The sequence below is a fragment of the Aedes albopictus genome, chromosome 1, assembly GCF_035046485.1.
Source record: "Aedes albopictus strain Foshan chromosome 1, AalbF5, whole genome shotgun sequence".
NCBI classification, from domain to species: domain Eukaryota; kingdom Metazoa; phylum Arthropoda; class Insecta; order Diptera; family Culicidae; genus Aedes; species Aedes albopictus.
Window position 1 is genome coordinate 298,439,149 of NC_085136.1, and position 19,526 is coordinate 298,458,674.

At 39.7% G+C, this 19,526-nt stretch overlaps 1 protein-coding gene across 3 annotated transcripts in view; it reads left to right on the forward strand.

The window, feature by feature from the left end:
• The window catches only part of LOC109409083 (uncharacterized), a 185,403-nt gene that overhangs the window by 114,938 nt on the left and 50,939 nt on the right, over window positions 1-19,526 (forward strand). For 2 of the 3 annotated variants that reach the window (XM_062847037.1, XM_062847038.1), the window contains exons 5-7: window positions 6,450-6,604; window positions 16,457-16,687; window positions 18,202-18,373. In XM_062847037.1, coding sequence (XP_062703021.1) covers window positions 6,450-6,604; window positions 16,457-16,687; window positions 18,202-18,373 — 558 coding nt within the window. The remainder of the gene's footprint in view (window positions 1-6,449; window positions 6,605-16,456; window positions 16,688-18,201; window positions 18,374-19,526) is intronic. The other variant, XM_062847039.1, reaches the window with a different exon arrangement.

A 19,526-nucleotide genomic window follows, 5' to 3' on the forward strand; every position in this document is an offset into this window, starting at 1 on the left:
CTCAGGAGCAACTCCAGGGATTATTTGAGGGGCCCAGAATCAAAGGAGTGTAAGTGACCATTTTGTTGATTTTGAGTTGAGCATATCATAAAATTCTTCAGATTTCAAGCTTTCAGGAACTTTTTTAAGAATGTTTCAACGGTGTTTGGAAAAATTACAATAAATCATAGAAAATTGGGTTGTTTTTGAAACTCCATACATTTTGTATGGGATTAAAAATTGGTCAAAAACTTTAAACCTCATTTACTCGAAAGTCGTTTTTTGTCACTTACACCCCTTTGCTTCTAACCCCCTCATTTCATAAATTCCTCCAAGGATTTCTCCAGGAACACTTTTTAAGCAGTTCCTCTTAGAATTCTTTCAGGAGCTCCTCCAGGAATTAATCCAGTACTCCAGGAACTGTTTAGGGATTCCCTTAAAAATTGCTTCCGGGATTCCTCTTAAATTTAAGCAAATCTCCTTCCTGCAGGGATTCCTTCAGAAACTGCTGCAGGGATTCCCCAAGGAGTTCCTCCACGAACTTTTCTTAGAATTCCTTCAGGATTTCTACAAGGATTCCATATGCAGTTTCTTCGGGAATTCTTCCTGGGATTCCTCCAGGAATTTGTTAAGGGATTCCTCCACGAATTTCTTCAAAGATTCCTCAAGAAATTATTCTCGAGATTCCTCTGGGATTTGCTGCAGGGACTTCCCTAAAAATTTATCCAGAGATTCCTTCAGAAATGCCCCTAGAGTTTCCTCCAGGAATTCTTCTAGAGATTCCTTCAGGAGTATTTTTAGAGATTCTCCGTTAATCCCTACATGCATTTCTGCAGGATATCCTCCAGGGATGCCTACATGATTTCCTCCAAAAATTCATGTAGGGCTTAACTCGGAAATTCCTTAGGTGAATCTTTCTGCAACAAATTATTTTTAAAAATCCTCCAAAAATTCTCTCAGGAATTCTTCTTAGGATTCCTTGAAAAATCATCTTTGTACTCTTTAAGGAACTCCTCCAGCAACTAATTCAGTACTTCCTGCAGGAACTGTTTAGGGATTCCCTTAGACATTCCTCTTGAAATGGCTTCCGGGATTCCTTCTGGAATTTCTTCAGGAACTCTTCTAAGAATTCCTCCAGAATGTCTCCAAGAATTCTGTCTGCGATTTCTTCAGGAATTTCTCCTGATATTCCGCTACGAATTTCTAAGGAGATTCAAATTATTCAGGAATTCCTCTAGGAATTCCTCCAGGGATTCCTCTGGGAGTTCGTGCAGGAATTTCTCTAAAAATTCCTCCACGAATTCATCTGGAGATTCCTCCAGAAATTTCACCTGAAATTCCTCTAGAGATTTCTTCAGGAGTTCTGCTGTAGATTCCTCTAGGACATCCTCCAGGGATCCCTCCCACTCTTCTAACAAGATTTTTTTTTTCTGGAGCTTCCTCCAAGAAACCCTCCAGGGTTTCCTCAATGCATTCCTTCAGGGCTTCCTCCAGAGATTCCTCCTGTAATTGCTTCCGGGATTTTTCCAAGAATTCCATCAGAAATTTCTACAGAAATTTATCCAGGAAATCGTCAAGGGCTTCCTCCAAGGAGTTTTTCCAGAGAATACTACAGAAATTCATCCAAAGATTTCTCCAGGAATTCTTTCAGGGAATCCTCCAAGAATTCCACCAGGAATTCTCCTAGGCATTCTACCAAGAAATTTTCCTCACATTCCTTCAAGAATTCCACTAGATATTCCTCCAGGAATTGCTTCAGGGTCTCCTCCAGAAATTTCTCCAGGGATCCCCCAGGAGTTCTTGCAGGAGTTTCTCCTGAGATTGCTTTAGGAATTCTTCCTGGGATTCCTTCAGAAATCCATGCAGGCATTCCTCCAGGATTTCTTAAAGGGGATTTCTCCAGAGATTTCTCCAGAATTATAACCAGAAAATAAGGCGAAACTGGAAGCATTTCCTCATTTTTTTGGTTTTTGATTTTTTATTGAATAACGCAGCAATATTTTTAAAATCGGTTTTCGTGCACATGTAGAGGGTATCTTCTCATTTTTTACGCGGTAGAAAATGTTTTTGGTTTTTGCTGAAACCATTTTTTGGTGAAATTTTGTTCAAAAATGGTTTCTGCAAAAACGAAAAACATTTTCTACCACGTAAAAAATTCAGAAGATACCCTGATCCATACTCTACATGTGCACGAAAACCGATTTTGAAAATATTGCTTCGTTATTTAATAAAAAATCCAAAACCAAAAAATGAGGAAATCCTTCCGGTTTCGCCTTAATCAAGGAATTCTATCATGAATTATGTCAGCAAATCATCCAGTAATTTTTCTAGGAAATCCTTCAGGGGTTTCTTCAGAAATTCTTCCAGGATTTTCTCAAGGAATACCTTCTTGAATTTTTTCAGGAATTTCTCCAAGAATTCTTAAAGATTTTCCTCTAGGACTTGCTGCAAAGATTCCTCTAGGAATTCCGCTTTAAATTCCTGCAGTATCTTCTTCAGGGATTTTCCCTGAGATTTCTCAACGAATTTCTCCAAGTTTTCCCCAGGAGTTTCTGGAGATATTCCTGAGGCTTTCTTCAGGAATTTCTCCAAAATTTTTCCTACAAATTCTTCCAGAAATTTCTCAAGGGATTTTTCAGAAACTTCGTCCAGTTCCTCTAGAGGTTCCCCCAGAAATTCATTCAGCAATTGTTGCAAGTTGCCTCCAAAGATTCTTCCAGGAATTCCTTCAAGAATTTCTCCAGAATTTAATCCAGGAATTTGTCCAGGAACTCCTTCATGAAATTTTCCATCAATTACCCCAAGAATTTCTTCAGGAACTCCTTCAGTAGTTTCTCTAGGAATTGATCCAGGAATTGCTCCTGAACATTCTTCAGACATTATGTCAGCAATTTCTACAGAATTTTTGTTCAGAAAATCTTCTGTGGATTTTTTCAGAAATCCTTCCGGAAAATTCTCCAGGAACACCATCAGGAAGTTTTCAGGGACTCCTCCTGAAATTTTTCCATGATTTTTTCCTGAGATTTCTTCATGAATTGCTCCAGGGATTCTTCCAGGAATTTCTCCTGAGATTCCATCTGGAATTATTTCAGGATTTTATCAAGAGATTTTCCAGAGATTTCTCCACGAATTTCTCCAAGCATTCTCGAATGGATTCCTCTCTGAAATCTTCCAGAAGTTTCTCCAAGGATTCTTCCATGAAATCCTCTAGAGATTCCTTAAGAAACACTTCCAGGATGTTCCAAGAATTTTTTAGGAATTTCCCCAGATATTCCTCCAGGAATTCCTCCAGAAATTCCGCTAGAATTTCCCCCCAGGAATTTCTGAAGGGTTTTTTTCAGAAAAATAAAAGTTACAGAAATAGAAAAAGAAATCCTCTGAAGATTTCTCTAGAAATTCATCGAGTAGTTCTTTAAAGAATTCCTCTAGCGATTTCTACAGGTATTCCCACAGGAATACCTCTAGGAATTCCTCCAGGATTTTATCCAGGAATTTCTCCAGTAAATACCCCAAGAATTTCTTTAGGAATTCCTTTAGGAATTGCTTCATGAATTTATCTAAGATTTGTTCTGGGGTTTCCTCATAAGATCTTTTCAGATATTTCTCTTGGTATTCCTCCACCAACTCATACAGAAACTCCTCCACGTATACTTTCACAAATTCTTCCAGTGATTCCTCCGGAAATTCCTCTAGGGATTCTACAGAATTCGGGGAGTTGTCCAGGAAGTCTTCCAGGAATTGCTTCGGAAATTCTTCCAGGGATTGCTCCAGGAATTTCTAAAATGATTTCTTCAGACATTCCTCTCAGGTTCTCTTCAAAAATTCATTCAGGAGTTCTTTCGGAAATTTCAGAAATCCTTCAATCATCTTTACAGGACTCATACAGGAACCAGGAAATTCTAGGATAGTCCTCAAAAGAGTTTGTAATTTCCAAAAAAGTGCAGCTATAATTTCTTATTAATATTTTGTAGACATTAACATAAAAACTAGAGCAAAATAATGCACGAATAAACAAAAATCCTTTATCTTCCAGAAAAATGATTTATGTAGATCAGGCGAGCAGTTTATAACGTATTGTACAAAATACAACAGCGTGACTATGGGTAAATCATGCTTTTAGAATATAATGTTATTATATACAATTTCATCGTATTGTGTATAGTTATAAAATATAGTAGGTACAAATTTGTTAAGGGGGCTTGCCCCCCCCCCCTCCTTCTGACCGAAAAACTGGCTACGCCCTTGGAAATGTTTATTTTGTTCTTCAAGGAGCTTTAAGGACAGACTTGTTAGAATCCCAATATGGCCGCCACAATGGCCGACTTTGGCACCTACTCACGATTTTGAGGGCACAAATCTCTTTGTAAACAAAACTAGCGCACCTGAGCTTCCTATTTTAAGCTTAATACAAGTGAGCAAAAACAGAATAATAAAATGCACTGTTGTTTGAAGCTTGCTTCTTGAGATTTGTGCGTCTGAAGTTTTGATGCATTGTTGGAGCGGGATTTCAAGACGTTTGTCCTTAATAAACATAGTAGACCATGACCCATGACTGTTTGACCCGATGTTCCGAACTTTACAATAGTTTCATTGATCTAGAATAACCCAAAAGTATCACTTATGATTCCAAAGGAGGTAAAGTTTATAAGAAGTTTTGAAATTTTACAGTTTATGGCGAAAACAGGTACTTGTAGATTGTAGGGATTACATTCCAGGACAGTTTGGATAACCTTGTCGAGAACACTTGAAGAAAATGCTTATCAATTTCAATTGGTCTTAAAATGAGCTCTCTAAACATGTTTGGTAACGCAAGGATACTTAATAATGACTACTGGCACAAGTGTAAACCTGAAGTTCTGAACTTCAACATGCTTTAGCTAATTTCTATCATCCTAAATGTATCTCGGAATGGTTAGATTTTAAGGGATCCGCGGTTTATTGTAGGTAATCAATGTTAAAGTTTATAACAAACACAGCTACTGAAGAAGAACGTACCTCTGGAACCGACGTACTGATTCTGTAACGACATAATTCCAGGGCAGTTTAGATGGTATATGGACAGCCCCTTATAGAAAGTGACTGGCTGGGAGATTTTAAGGTGAAGTCATGTGGGGTTTAACCCTCCTAAGATGGGCTAACCGCATTACGTTCAGTGAGCCTGTCTGGGTCATCTTGAGCCCAATATTCAAGGGTTTACATGGCTGTAAGGGAGAATCAGGGGGATTTCAGGACGAATTTCAGAGGGACATCAGAGACGGTTTTAGCTGTGTCAGAAGGTTTCTGAGATGTTCTCGTGGACTTCAGTGGATTTCAGGAGAGCTCAAAGGAAGGGTTTCATATCGATTTGAAAAAAGTTTCACATTGTTGCAGTAGGAGAGTTTAAGGAGTCTTCAGGTGGTTGCAAAGGGGTAAAAGGAGACTTGAAGCATTTTAATGCGTTTAAGAGGGATTTCAAGGTATTCCCCGTAGATTTAAGGACTTCACTAGTGCTAGTGGGGAGTATGGTGGAGTTTCGGATGGGTTTCAAGACGTTTCAGGACGTATTCGTATTTCTCAAGGGGTTTAGAGGCTTTGAGGAGAGCACTTCTAGAGAGATCTAGCGTAGTGTAAGCTAGATGTCAAAATAGAATTTTGGGAGGCTTAAAGGTGGTTTCAGAGGCGTTGTAGCGAACTTGTTTCAGGGAGGTTTCAAATGGCTTCTATGGGTTTTACTCGTTACGTGTTAGCTGGGGTGTTAGGGGGTTTTGGAGGCTTTCAGGCGAGCTTCAGGGTAATTTCATGAGGGTTTCAAAGATGTTTGTGGTGTTTCAGGTGGTTTCAGTGAGGTTCCCGAGAGTTTTAGGAAACGTCTCGTTTGCTTCACTGTCGTGACTCGCATATCAGTCTCATGTTTACTGGATTTCCTTTGCAAACGGGACAAATATACGATCCACAGCAGTGCATAGGGATTTATGAGAGTTTCATGGAGTTTAATAGGGCTTTATAAGAAATTTTAGACCTTTTACGCTTATAGATGCTATGACCTCTACTCGAGGGAGCTATTGAAGACTTTTGAAGTCATTGATCTCACCACTAGATAGGTCACAAAACCGATCAAGATCACGTCGAGATTGAGAAATATCGAGATAATGAGATATCGACATGTAGAGAGTGAGAAAATGAATGCAGATTGAATGGACCTAGCGAACCACCGAGTTAGGGAGACATATATAAATATAGAACATCGAGACATGGAGAGTCGACTGGACTTCGTTAACGCATCTTCAGCATCTCAAAGTTGTCAATTTTATATGATACCCATCGTTTGTCCGATGAATTTTACACAACTGTGTATTGAGCTGTTTGTGGTTGAAGTACATTCAAAATATTTATTCGCATTTTTTCAGAGTCTTAGTGTTCATCATTAATTTATCCATACCCAGCTGCCTATTTGCTAAACTAATAGCTCTCATTCTTCCCCATCCCTCTAGTTCTACCAGCACGACAAGGAACTCCCGGAGTTGATCTTCACCAAACCCCCACGAGGACACCCCTCGGAGTACATCCACGGAGCACCGGTTCCACCACATGCCCACTTCCAGCCGGAACTCCACTACGAATCGTCCGGACCCGGCCTTGGTTCAGAGTGAGTATCGTTTAGAGAGAGTAAGCCCCGCGCCGATCCATGATCGATGGTGACCGCATAACAGTGAGTGACGACGAAGACGACGCAGACCAACACAAGCTAGGAATTACCTATACACAACAACACACAGCATCGCTTTACGCAGGTCCACCACGGAATGTTAGGCTTACGCTATAGTTGCTACTGCTAGTTGCTGTTAACCCATTGCATCCCAGATTCAATGAGAATTTGATTCAATAACATAAAATTTTAATTGTGTCGAACTACAAAATCAAAGTTGTGTAAAAATAATGGATTTATTAGTACCGTGGTTAATCAGCTTCTACACATCAGCAGCTGGGATGCAATGGGTTAAGAGAAATTTGGCGTTTTTGCACGTTCCTCACACTGACTGCCGCCGCTGCTGGGCGCTAAAACATACTCTACATAGAGGCGCTGTGCAGAGAGCTGGTGAATGTTTTATGTTCAGTTTTGTTTTCCAGTAACTCCTTTATGTTGCTCGTTCTCTCGTTTGATTCATGTGTTTAAATGCTCGTCTATTCGTTTCTTTATTATGTTTTGTTATGTTATGATTCTTGTTTGGTTACAGTTTTGATTATTACAGCTCAGCATGACACACTGACCGTGGAGAATGAGACAGGTGCAGAGATAGACAGGGAGATAGAAAGAAGGATGAGAGTGAGGGACCCGGGGCTTCTGACGCAAACAGATTTGATACAGATTGGCTTTTAGCAGGCAGAGTTCGATGCAAGATTACTTAAGAGGATGGGTTTGGGGATAAATAAAAGTTTAGTTAATTTGGTTGTGGTAATTGTTTTTCTAAAGTAAACCAGAGTTTTACTCATTTTTTCACTATCTGTAACATTTCTGATGGGCAGCTTTTGATAAGAAATCTCATCTGTTGCTATAGTGATGATCGGATTGGGGAATGTTACACTATTCAAACTTATAGAAACAATCAAAACGTGTGATCGGATATTCTTTTTTCTTCTAGGGATTTTTTTAGAAATTCTTTCTGGGATTCGATCTAAAAAATTCACCATGGATTTCTCAGAAATCTCCGGCAGGGATTCCTTCAGAAATTCCTATGTGTATTCCTCCAGGAATTCTTCTAACGAATCTTCCAAAAATTAAATCAAGTTTCACCCCAACAATTTCTTCAGAAATTACTCTAGGAACTCATCCAGAAACTCCTTCAGGAACTTCTTCAGAGGAATTCCTACTTAAACACCTACACTCCTGCAGGAATTCATCCAAGCATTCCTCCAGGAATTCCTCAAAGGATATCTCTAGAAATGCCTCCTGGGATTCCTCCAGGAATTCTTCAAGGAATATCTCTAGAGATACCTCCAAGAATTCCACTAGGGATTCCTCTAGGTAATTGCTTCAAAAATTTCTCCTGATATTTCTTCAGCAATTCCTCCAAGGATTTCTTCAGAAATTTCATCAGATCTTCCTCTAGGAATTCCTCCAGAAATTGCTTTAGGAATTTTTCCAGCAATTTCTTTGGGAATTTCTTACGAAATATCTCCAAGTATACCTCCCAGAATTCCTCCAGGAATTCTTTCAGGAGCTCCTCCAAGAATTACTCAAGGGATTTCTCTAGGGATTCCTCCAGGCATTTCTCCAGCATTTCAGCCAGGAATTTCTACAGGCACTCCCAAGAATTCCTCCTAGAGTTCCTCCAGAAATTACACCTATCAGTATATCCTACAGCAATTTCCCCAGGAATTTCTGCACGAAATCCTCCATGGGTTCCTTCGGAAATTCTTCTAGACATTTCTCCTCGAATTCCTCCTGGATTTTTTCCAGGAATATTCAAGGAATTTATCCTGGAACTTCTCCTCTATGGTCCTCAATGATTTCGCCTAGGATTCCTCCACGGATTCCTCTAGGAATACCTCTAAGCATTCCTCATGGGAATGCACCATTCATTCCTCCAGAAATTTCTCCAAGGATTCCAACAAAAGTTCCTTCAGAAATTCCTATAGGAATTCTTCCAGAAATTTATCAAGGAAATTCTTCAACAATTTCTTCAGGGAGCGCTCCAAGAATTTCTCCAGAGTTTTCCCCAAGAATTCCTCCAGGGTTTCCAACAGGAGATTATCCAGCGATTCTGACAGGGATTTAACCAGAAGTTCATCCAAGCATTCCTCCGAAGATTCTCCCACGAATTGCTTTAGTGAATCTTGTTGGAATTCCTCCAAAAATTACTACAGAAATTCCTCCAAGGTGTCCTCCTTGAAATTCTTCAGAGATTCCTCTCAGAATTTCTCCAGGTATACTTTCAGGAATTCCTCCAGAAATTCCCGTGAGAATTTTTAAAGGATTCCTCCAGGGTTTCATACCGGCATTCCTGCAGAAATTCCCCTAGGAATTATTTCAGGAACTCCTCCAAGGATTCAGCCAGGAATTCTACCAGGGATTACTCTGAGAATAATTTTTCCAGAGATTCCTCCCAGAAGTCCTCCAAGAGCTCTTCCAGGGATTGCTCCAGGATTTTATTCAGCAATTTCTTGGTTCTTGGTTTAGGAGAGTTCTTCAATTTTTGAGTTATACTTAACTTTCCTTCAGAAACTTTATCAGCAGTTTCTTCAGAAATTCTTCCAGGTATTCTTTAGAAAATTTCTTAAAGGTTCTTTTCATAAATTTCTATAGAAATTCCCCCAATAATTCTTGGTTTCGGCAGAATATATGGGAATTTATCTATCCTGTATAAGTTCCTAGGAAAAAAATATGTTTAAAATTACAATCGGAAATTTCTCCAGGACTTCCTTCAGAGTTTTCTACTGAAATTCCTTCTGCAATTTTAATGAAGATTAGCTCGTAAATTGACGCATGAATGTGCCCAGAAACTTTTTCAGGTATTCATATATGCAAGATCTCCACCTGAGAGGCTTGAATTCAGTAGTTCAGAGTGAAAATAAATCTAAAAATCTCTCAACGGATTCTATAGGGATTTAGGAAACATTTCCCAGAAATGTATACAGCAATTCTATTAGAAATATCTCAAGAGTTTTTTTTTCTGAGGATCTTCACAGAAGTTCAGCAATGCGTTACAGCAGGTTTCCACAAGAAAATCTCTCAGAAAATAATCCAAGAATTTTAATGGGGATTTCCCTGAGATTTCTTCATTTAAGGACAAACTCCTTAACATCCCGCTTTAACAGTGCATCAAAACTTCAAACGCACGAATCTCAAGAAGCAAGCTTCACACAACAAAGTATTCTATTATTCTGTTCTTGCTCACTTGTAATAAGTCTAAAATAAAAAGATCAGGTGCGCTGGTTTTGTTTACGAAGAGATTTGTGCCCTCGAAATCGTGAGTAGGTGCCAAAGTCGGCCATTGTGGCGGCCATGTTGGGATTCTAACAAGTCTGTCCTTAATACTATAGAGATTCATTCAACAGTTCATCTTAAGACTTCTACAGGGATTCTACTGGAGATCTTTTCAGATTTTTTTCAGAGATTCTTTCAAAAATAACTCCAGAGACTTCTCTGGAGTTTCAGAATTTTCTTCAGGAATTTCAGCAAAGGATTTCTTCGAAAGTTCTTCCTGGAGTTTTTTAGAATCTCTAAACACATCTTAAAAAATCCTACAGAGATTTATTCGGGAATTCTTCCAAGTGCTCCTCTAAGAATTTCTTCTGAAGATTACTGCGGGAACTGTTTTGTTTTTTTTCAGAAGTTCCTCCATAATTGGAAGTTAAAAAAAAAACTAGAATAATTCTTATAGGAATCTCTGGTGGAACTTCTGAAGGTAAAACTGGAAGCATTTCCTCACATTTTGGTTTTTGATTTTTTTTTTTATAAAATAACGAAACAATATTTTCAAAATCGGTTTTCGTACGCCTGTAGAGTATGAATCAAGGTATCTCCTATATTTTTTCCAGGTGGAAAATGTTTTTAGTTTTTGCAGAAACCATTTTTAAACAAAATTTCACAAAAAAATGGTTTCTACAAAAACGAAAAACATTTTCCACCTGGAAAAAAATCAGGAGATACCTTGATCCATACTCTACATGCGTAAGAAAACCGATTTTGAAAATATTACTTCGTTATTTTATAAAATATCAAAAACCAAAAAAAAAAATGATAAAATGCTTCCAGTTTCGCCTTAATCAATTCTTGAGAATTGTCTGAAGGAATCCCTCGAAAAACTCCTGGAGATTTTCAAAAAAAAGTTTTGAAAAAATATTCTGGAGGGATTCTTGAACCAAAGTTCCTGGAGCGGTTTCCTGGACGCCTGGAAGAATATCTGAAGAATCTCTTCAAGACGCGTGCGAAATTCTGAGAGAATTCCAGAAGAAATCCGTAGAGGAACTATTGCAGCAGTCTCTGAAAAAATGTCGGCAGAAATTGCAGACCAAGGATCAAATTTCTCAATAAATTTCTGTAAGATTACTGGCAGATTTTGTGAAGAAATCCCTAGAAGAATTTCCGGCAATACCTCTAGCGGAATTTTAAGAAGAATTTCTTATACAATTTCTGTAAGGATTAGTACAAAAAAAAACAATTTCTGAAGGGATTAGTACAAAAGAAATCCACCTTTCTCGTCGAATATGTTCTCACGATCTTTCCGTCGACGTAAGTCTAAGTGTTCCTGAATCCTGATATTTTTTTAAGAAAAGCAAGCATTTTATCAAAGCCATCATTGAATTGAAAACTTATGATGGCACATAGTGCGACGTTATGTTCAACGTATAAGCAGAGCTAAATATTGACTGAAAATTCTGATTTTTTTTATGAATCTTTAAAAAATATCCCAGAGAACTAGAAAGCTCTCTACAAGTATGCATGGAAAAATTTCTTGAAATATATTTTGAAAGTGTCATGGAATAGATTCTTCTTCTTTTTTTCTGGCCAACTAGCCCCGTTTGGCGCCAGTTGTGTTCCACGTCGGCTGGGTCTAGGAGCTAAGCCTTAAATTTCGACGCCCAGGGAGCCAGCCACCACACCTGGGACCCTACATATCGAACCCATCAACACATGGGTCGGGACCTTTACGGCTTTACTTCCTATCCGAGAGAAATATCTGAGAAAATCTCATCGGCGTCGAAGGGAATTGAACCCCGACTGACTGGGGTGAGAGGCAACCACGCTTACCACTGCACCACCGACGCCGACAGGTACAGATTGTGGAATAATTTCTGCAGGAATTGATCTTTAAAGAAATTTGTGAAGAAGCATCTCTGGGTTTTTTTAAGAATCGCTGAAGAAAGGTCTGAATAAACCCTAGGCGATTCCTGGAGGAATACCTGAGGAAATTTTGGAGAAACCCCTGAAGGAACATTCCAGAAGAAATGCTTTAGAGCTTTCTAGAGATAAATTTAAATAAATGCTTGAGAGAACCCCTGAATAAATGGAGTCATGCTTAAAATAAGCTCTTGAGAGTTTCCAACAAACAATCTCAGAATCATGATGATTTTTTTTCCTAGAACTGCATAATTTGAGAAAAAATTGAAGGAATTGCTGAGAAAATCCCAGGAGAATTTCTCGAACAATTCTAGAAGAAACCCCAAAGAAAAACTCCTGAAGGATTACTTTCAGAAATGTTTGAAGAAGAAGGAATACATGCACAAACTTCTGTGGCAATCCTTGAAGGAATTCCTTAGAGAATACCTAAAGAACTCTTTGGAAAAATTTCTGAAGGAACTCGAAGGCTAGTTTGAAGATAAATCCTCTGAGAAATTTCTTATAAAATTCTTAAAAAAACAAATGAAATTCTTGGAAGAATCTCAGGTGAAATACACTAAGGTCTTTTTTTACACGTATCCTCCGTACCGTGTTAAAAAATCGTGTTAAAAAACGTGGTAATTCGCCAAACCGTGAAAAAAACCCGTGTTAATTTTAGAAACCGTTTAACAAAATACCCTGCCAATTCGAGAACCCATGTAAAAAAAACTGAGGGAAATCTGAAAATATTTAAAATGTTCTCACCTTCAGATATCCGAGAATTGTTTAAGAAAGTTAACAAGAAAATGGAGGGGGTAGGGGACAGGGGACAAGGGATGGGCTATGGGGAGCAGAGTGCATACTGTTTCCAAGGAAGATCGCACAGGATGCTTTGGGGTGTTAAGGACTGCTTAGACTGACGAAGCGAAGGATCAAGGAGACTGTCAACACCCCACAGGTCGATGGAGCAAGGTGGTGTAGAGAGGAATGTTCCCAAGAACTTTCGCGAGTAAAAAATCACTCGCCCGAAAATAACGTTTCCCGCACAAAAAATCTCTAAAGGCATTGTTGCAATACTACATTTGGAATTGCGGTCCAATTGCTTACCATAATGCAAATGTTTGAATATTCTATCCCAAAGCCAGCATATCGTGCAATGATAAGCCGTGATTTGAAAATAATGTTCATTACATACTTCACAAGCGTGATGTTACCGTCGATACTTGTTTGTTAAAGCATGTATTCGCAAGAGTACTTGGAAGACCTAGAGTATCTTTGGGAATCAAGACCCTACAGAACTGGCTTCCATGGACCTGTAGGTTGTTGTACCGCATCAGTAATGCAACAAAAGTCCATTGATTATGCTTATTAATCTTAAGGCCTTAACTCGCGAAAGATCTTGGATTACCTATTACATCTTTAAAAATAACTTCTCTATAGAACCGTCCATTGATATCGCTTATAGCTTTTGAGGCCTTTACTCGCGGAAGTTCTTAGATGCACTTGAACATCTTTGGAAATAACTTCTCTGCAGATCTATTCTCCATGGACCTCTGGGATGCTACACCGTATTAGTAATAAAAAAATCCATTGATTTCGCTTGTAGATTTTAAACTCTGTACTCGTGTAAATTTTGGATAACCCAGAACATCTTTCGAAAGTAGAAACAAGCTCCAAGGGTTTGCAGGATGTACCAACGCATCAGTAATGTTACAATAACCTATTGGTTATGTTTGATTATGATCTTAAGGATTTTACTCGCGGAAGTTCTTGGACGACCTAGAATATCTTTGCAAATTACATCTCCGTGCTCCATAAAACCTATATGATTTTACACCGTATCAGTAATGTAACAAAAATTAATTGAATATGCAAGTAGATCTTCAGGCCTATACTTGCGGAAGTTCTTGGATGATTTAGAACACGCTTGTAGGATGTTAGACCGTATCAGTTATGTAACAAAAAACCATTTGTTACACTTGTAGATTTTCAGGCCTTAACTCACGAAGTTGTTGTTAGAATATCCTTGAAAACTACGTATCTACAGAACTGTGCTCTAAGGACCTGTAGGATGTTGCACCTGTAATCTAACTACAATCCATCGATTACGCTTGTAGATCTTATAGCCTTTACTCGCGGTAGTTCTTGGATGCCCTAGAATATCCTTGAAAATAACTTCTCTTCAGAACTATGCTGCATGGACCTGTAGGATATTAGACCGTATCAGTAATGTAACAAAAATCCATTTACTGCGCTAGTAGATCTTAAATTATTTATTCGCGCAAATTCTTGGATGACCTAGATCATTTTTGGAAAGTAGTTTTCAACAGAACTATGATCCATGGCCTCCACACATCCCTTTCCTACAGACCTCTTACATCATCATTCGCCCCCACCCCATACCACTCTTCAAACCCCTTGCAACCCTTTCCCATAAATCCCTTTTAATCTTTTAGTAAGAGTTCCCTTCTGGACACTTAGCACGAGAAGTTGAAAATCCCGTGTTAATTCGCGCAAGAGTTCTGGAAGAAACTCTACCAGAGTTCTGGGAGAAATTCTACCAGAGTTCTGGGAGAAACATTACAAAAGTTCTGGGAAAAACTCTATCAGAGTCCTGGAAAAAACTCTACCAGAGTTCTGTGTAAAACTCTACCAGAAAAACTTTACCATAATTTTGGTAGAAACTCTACCAGAGCTCAGGGAGATACTCTACCAGAGTTCTGGGAGACACTATCAGAGTTCTGGGAGGAATTCTACAAGAGTTCTGGGAAAAACTTTACCATAATTCTTTTAGAAACTCTACCAGAGCTCAGGGAGATTCTCTACCAGAGTTCTGGGAGAAACTGAATCAGAGCTCTGGGAGAAACTCCACCAGAGTTTTGGGAGAAACTCTACCAGAGTTTTGGGAGAAACTCTACCAGAGTTCTGATAGAAACTCTATTAGAGCTCTGGGAGAAACTCTACCAGAGTTCTAGAAGGAACTCTACGATAATTCTTGGAGAAACTCTACCAGAGTTCTGGGAGAAAATTTACCAGACTTCTAGGAGAAACTCTACCAGAGTTCTGGGAGAAGCTACCAGAGCTCTGGGAGAAACTCTACCAGAGTTCTGGGAGAAACTCTACCAGAGTTCTGGGAGAAACTCTAGCAGAGTTCTGGGAGAAACTACCAGAGTTCTGGAAGAAACTCTACCAGAGTTCTGGGAGAAACATTACAAAAGTTCTGGGAAACACTCTATCAGTCCTGGGAAAAACTCTACCAGCGTTCTAGGAGATACTCTACCAGACCTCTGGGAGAAACTCTATCAGAGTTCTGGGAGAAACTACCAGAGCTCTGGGAGAAACTCTAGCAGAGTTCTGGGAGAAACTCTACGAGAGTTCTGGGAGAAATTCTACGAGAGTTCTGGGAGAAACGCTAGCAGAGTTCTGGGAGTAACTACCAGAGTTCTGGGAGAAACTCTACCAGAGTTCTGGGAGAAACTCTACCAGAGTTCTGGGAGAAACATTACGAAAGTTCTGGGAAAAACGCTGTCAGTCCTGGGAAAAACTCTACCAGAGCTCTGGGAGAAACTCTACCAGAGCTCGGGAGAAACTCTGCCACAGTTCTGTAAGAAACTCTACCAGAGTTCTGGGAGAAATTCTACCAGAGTTCTGGGACAAACTCTACCAGAGTTCTGGGGGGTATTCTACCAGAGTTCTGAAAGAACTCTACAAGATTTCTGGGATTAACTCTACCAGAGTTCTGGGAGAAATTCTACCACAGTTCTGGGACAAACTCTACCAGAATTGTGGGAGATACTCTACCAGAGTACTGAAAGAACTCTACCAGAGTACTGAAAGAACTCTACCAGAGTTCTGGAAGAACTCTACCAGAGTTCTGGAAGAGCTCTACAAGATTTCTGGGAAAACTCTACCAGAGTTCTGGGAGAAACTCTACCGCAGTTTTGGGAGAAACTCTATTAGAGTTCTGGGCGACACTCTACCAGAGTTCTGGGAGAAATTCTACCAGAGTTCTGAGAGAAACTTCACGAAAGTTTTGGGAAAAACTCTATGTATCATAGTATGAGTCGGTATTACATGACATATAACTTAAAGTTACGGAATCTATCAAGTAAATTTATATGAATGTAAGTTTGCATTACTTGAACACTGCTAGGTGAATTTATTTGTTTTTTAATTGTGTAATCTTGCTTCAACTCTGCCAGACACCAGTTAGGAATAGGTTTTGTAGTTAAATTACCATCATGTATGCATGCTTTCGTTTCCATATGTTCGGTAGATTGATTCTTTATTTCGTTTTTGTTTTCGTTTCTTTGTAGTTCCATTTGGTTCAATAATTATTTTGACGCACTGTAGAAGCTCAACGCGTAATCGACAACGCCCATAACACGCACACAAACACATACACAACCACCTCAAGCCAATTTGTATCAATAGAAAAACAAAACAAAAAATGCCAATCCAGAAGCCATTATGTATGTTAACTGTATGTCGAATGCATCGCTAACCGCTCGTCACTACTACCTTGAGTTCACTGTCTAGTTTGTAAGATCTCAACGGAACGAACGTACTACAAAATCTACCTCCGCCACCAAATATTATAAAAACAAAAAAAAACAATCAATCTATAAGAGTGAGAAACTATCAATCGCCTCCCGTTTCCCACCTCCGCACCAACAGGTTCATTAGCGATAGAAACTCTTACGTAGACACCTCGTTCAAGCCACGGTACGAGGACTTGAACGATATCAATGCATGGGGTTTGGGCACTGGCACCACAGCAGCACTGCCTCAGCAACCCTCATCATCATCATCATCATCATCTGCATTCTCTTCACCATCTTCCTCCGGTATTAACACTAGCCACCACCGGAGCAGCAATGTAAATCCACTCACGCATCAACAGTCCAGGTAGGTCCAGGATCGAGTGCAGCGTTCAGAAGTTTTATGGGTGAACTTTATGCCAATGAATTGTCCCCTTGCCGCCCCTCCCTAAACGGTTAAAGTGGCTGCTGTGTGCGCTTGTGCGTGTTGTTTTTGACGAGTGACCTCGGATGAAATGGCGGCACAACACATTTTCACCCTCACCCCCACCCACACCCAAAATACCTTCGCTTGCTTCAACGGGTACCCCTTCGCAGTAACTGTCCTTTTGGAGTTTAAGCAGTGGAATGTCTGGAATTAAAATTGAAACCTTAGTCAGATGTCCGAGAGGCATTTTGATACTTATAGTCAACGTGGCAAACGCTGTTCAACAAAACTTTGATATCTGGGTTCGATTCCCAGTCAGTCTAGGATCTTTTTGTAATGGAAAGTTCCTTGACTCTTCTAGGCAGAGTACCTTCCACACGATATATAAATGCAATTATAGTCAAAATCAGAAAAGTCAGGTTTCACCAACAAAATATTGATCTATCTCTTGACAACTGTTCCGAAGCTACGAACAATCATCGACGACCCAAGACAGCTGTCCGTTCGTTAGGACATGATCGCTCTCAACTATCGCGACTTTCTGTGCACTAATCGTCCATCCATGACTAACACCTACATCATGAACGGAAGCAAGGAAGCAAAATCTCACCGTGTGTCTCACCCCTCATAACTAACTAGCTGGGAAGTTGGTGTTTACTAACACGCACAGTCAGTCGGTGGAAAGTTTTCATCCGAATCACTCATTTGGAAACGACACCTCTCTCATACGAGACGAGACGAGACGACCGATGGTCGAATCGTAGTCGGAAGGTCCAACATCAACCTGATGTGCGGGGAGATTGAGGGTACACTATTATTGATACGCCGGTGGCAGTCTGATGCACTATTTTTATTAGCACCGATCACAATTATAACCGATCTTGATCATCATCCTCATTACAGCTCAGGTGAGATGCGTGTTCGTTTCCCTTCTCCTCTCTCGTGCGGGGAGGTGATGGGCCGCTTACAAGACATTGCATTATTGGGTGCCGACGAGGGGCAGGGAGATGGACGGCACACTTCTCGTTACACACATTGCTGTTTCTGTTTGGTTTGATTTTCCTAGCTTTTTAATCCAATCTATATAATTATGACCCGCTTCCATGTCCACCGCGACGAAGAAAGCCACTCTCGAGGTTTGTTTTCTGTCTATTTTAATGAGGCAGTTTGGTGCGATCTCGTTTAAAAACTAGGCAATTTTATTATAAGGCAAATAGACTTTTCGGAAAATGGCATGATACTTCGGTCATGTCACATGACTTATTTTCATCTGGATTACTAAAGCCCAAATGATGCTGTCGAAATTATCAACAAACTTTTAGAAATTCGCATTCCCTCACAAAAGAACGGCTTTCTTCGTTCAAGAGTTCATCTATCTCATCCGGAAGCAACTGAAATCCTCACCGGAACAAACTCTAATTCTATTGTTTCTATCACCCCCTCGTCCAACCTAGAATCGTTATTCCCAAACCCGTTTACGGGCCACCACCATCCGCATACGGACCATCGGCGCACAGCTTTGCCTCGCAGGCGCTAAAACGGACGCCATCCGGAGCGGCCAGTTCCATTGCGGCCGCGTACGTTTCAGCCCCATCCGGATCAACGGCAGCGGTAGAAGAACAGCTGGTAAGTACCGAGCAATGTTGCAGTTGAATATGTTTTTAACCCTTGAGTATTTTACTGCTTAGTAGCTAGCAATACCACATGACGTTGAAAAAAGTAAAAGAAATGATAACTTACAAATAAATATAGAAACAGACTGTCAGATGTCTTTACGACTTAGGGTTTCTATCTTATTCCCATCATACTTAATCCATTTCATGATACCAGAAATTATATCGTTTATCTGGCTTTTGATGTTTTTGCCTTAAACTGTTAAAAAAGCCGCAATCTTGAATTTTCAGCCGCCATTCTGGATTTAATTCCGCCATCTTGGATATTATGGTTGCCATTTTGGACTCCAGACTTTTTCCCCATATTGAAACCCATATTGAAAGGTTCTTAAGTCTAAAACTCCTTTAAACTGTCGCTATTTTGGATATTCCTGTCACCATATTTGAACTCCGGACTCCGGAATATGTAGAAAATATTATCAAATATTGCAGCCTTAACCTTCAGCCATCTTGGATATTCTGGTCGCCATTTTTGAAATCCAGACATTTTTCCAATACCAAACATACCCCTGTTGCATGGTTTTGGAATCTAAAACACCATTAAACAGCCGCCTTTTTTAATTTTGAGCGGACATCTTGGATTTTAGACCGCCATCTTGGAGGTGTTGGTCGGCATTTTTGGTCTCTAGACATCCTCCCCATACCAAATATACCCATATTGCATGGCTTAAGAGGCTAAACACTATTAAACAACCGCTATCTTGAATTGGGAGCATATTGGATTTCAGACTACCATCTTGGATATTTTGGATACCATGTTTGGACTCCGGGCAGCTTCCGTATACCAAGTATACCCATATTGCATGGTTTTAGAGCTTTAAACACCATTAAACAGTCGCCATATTGAATTTAAGTAGCCATCTTGGATTTTATACCGCTATATTTAACATTTTTGTCGTTTTTTTGGACTTCAGACATCTACCCCATATACGCATATTGCATGGTTTTAGGACCTAAACACTGTTAAACAGCCGCAATATTGAAGTTGGAGCAGCCATCTTGGATTTTTGACCGCTATCTTGGATATTCTGGCGATCATTTTTAGACTTAGAACATACCTACATACCCCACACCAAACATACTGATATTGCATGGTTTTAGGGCTA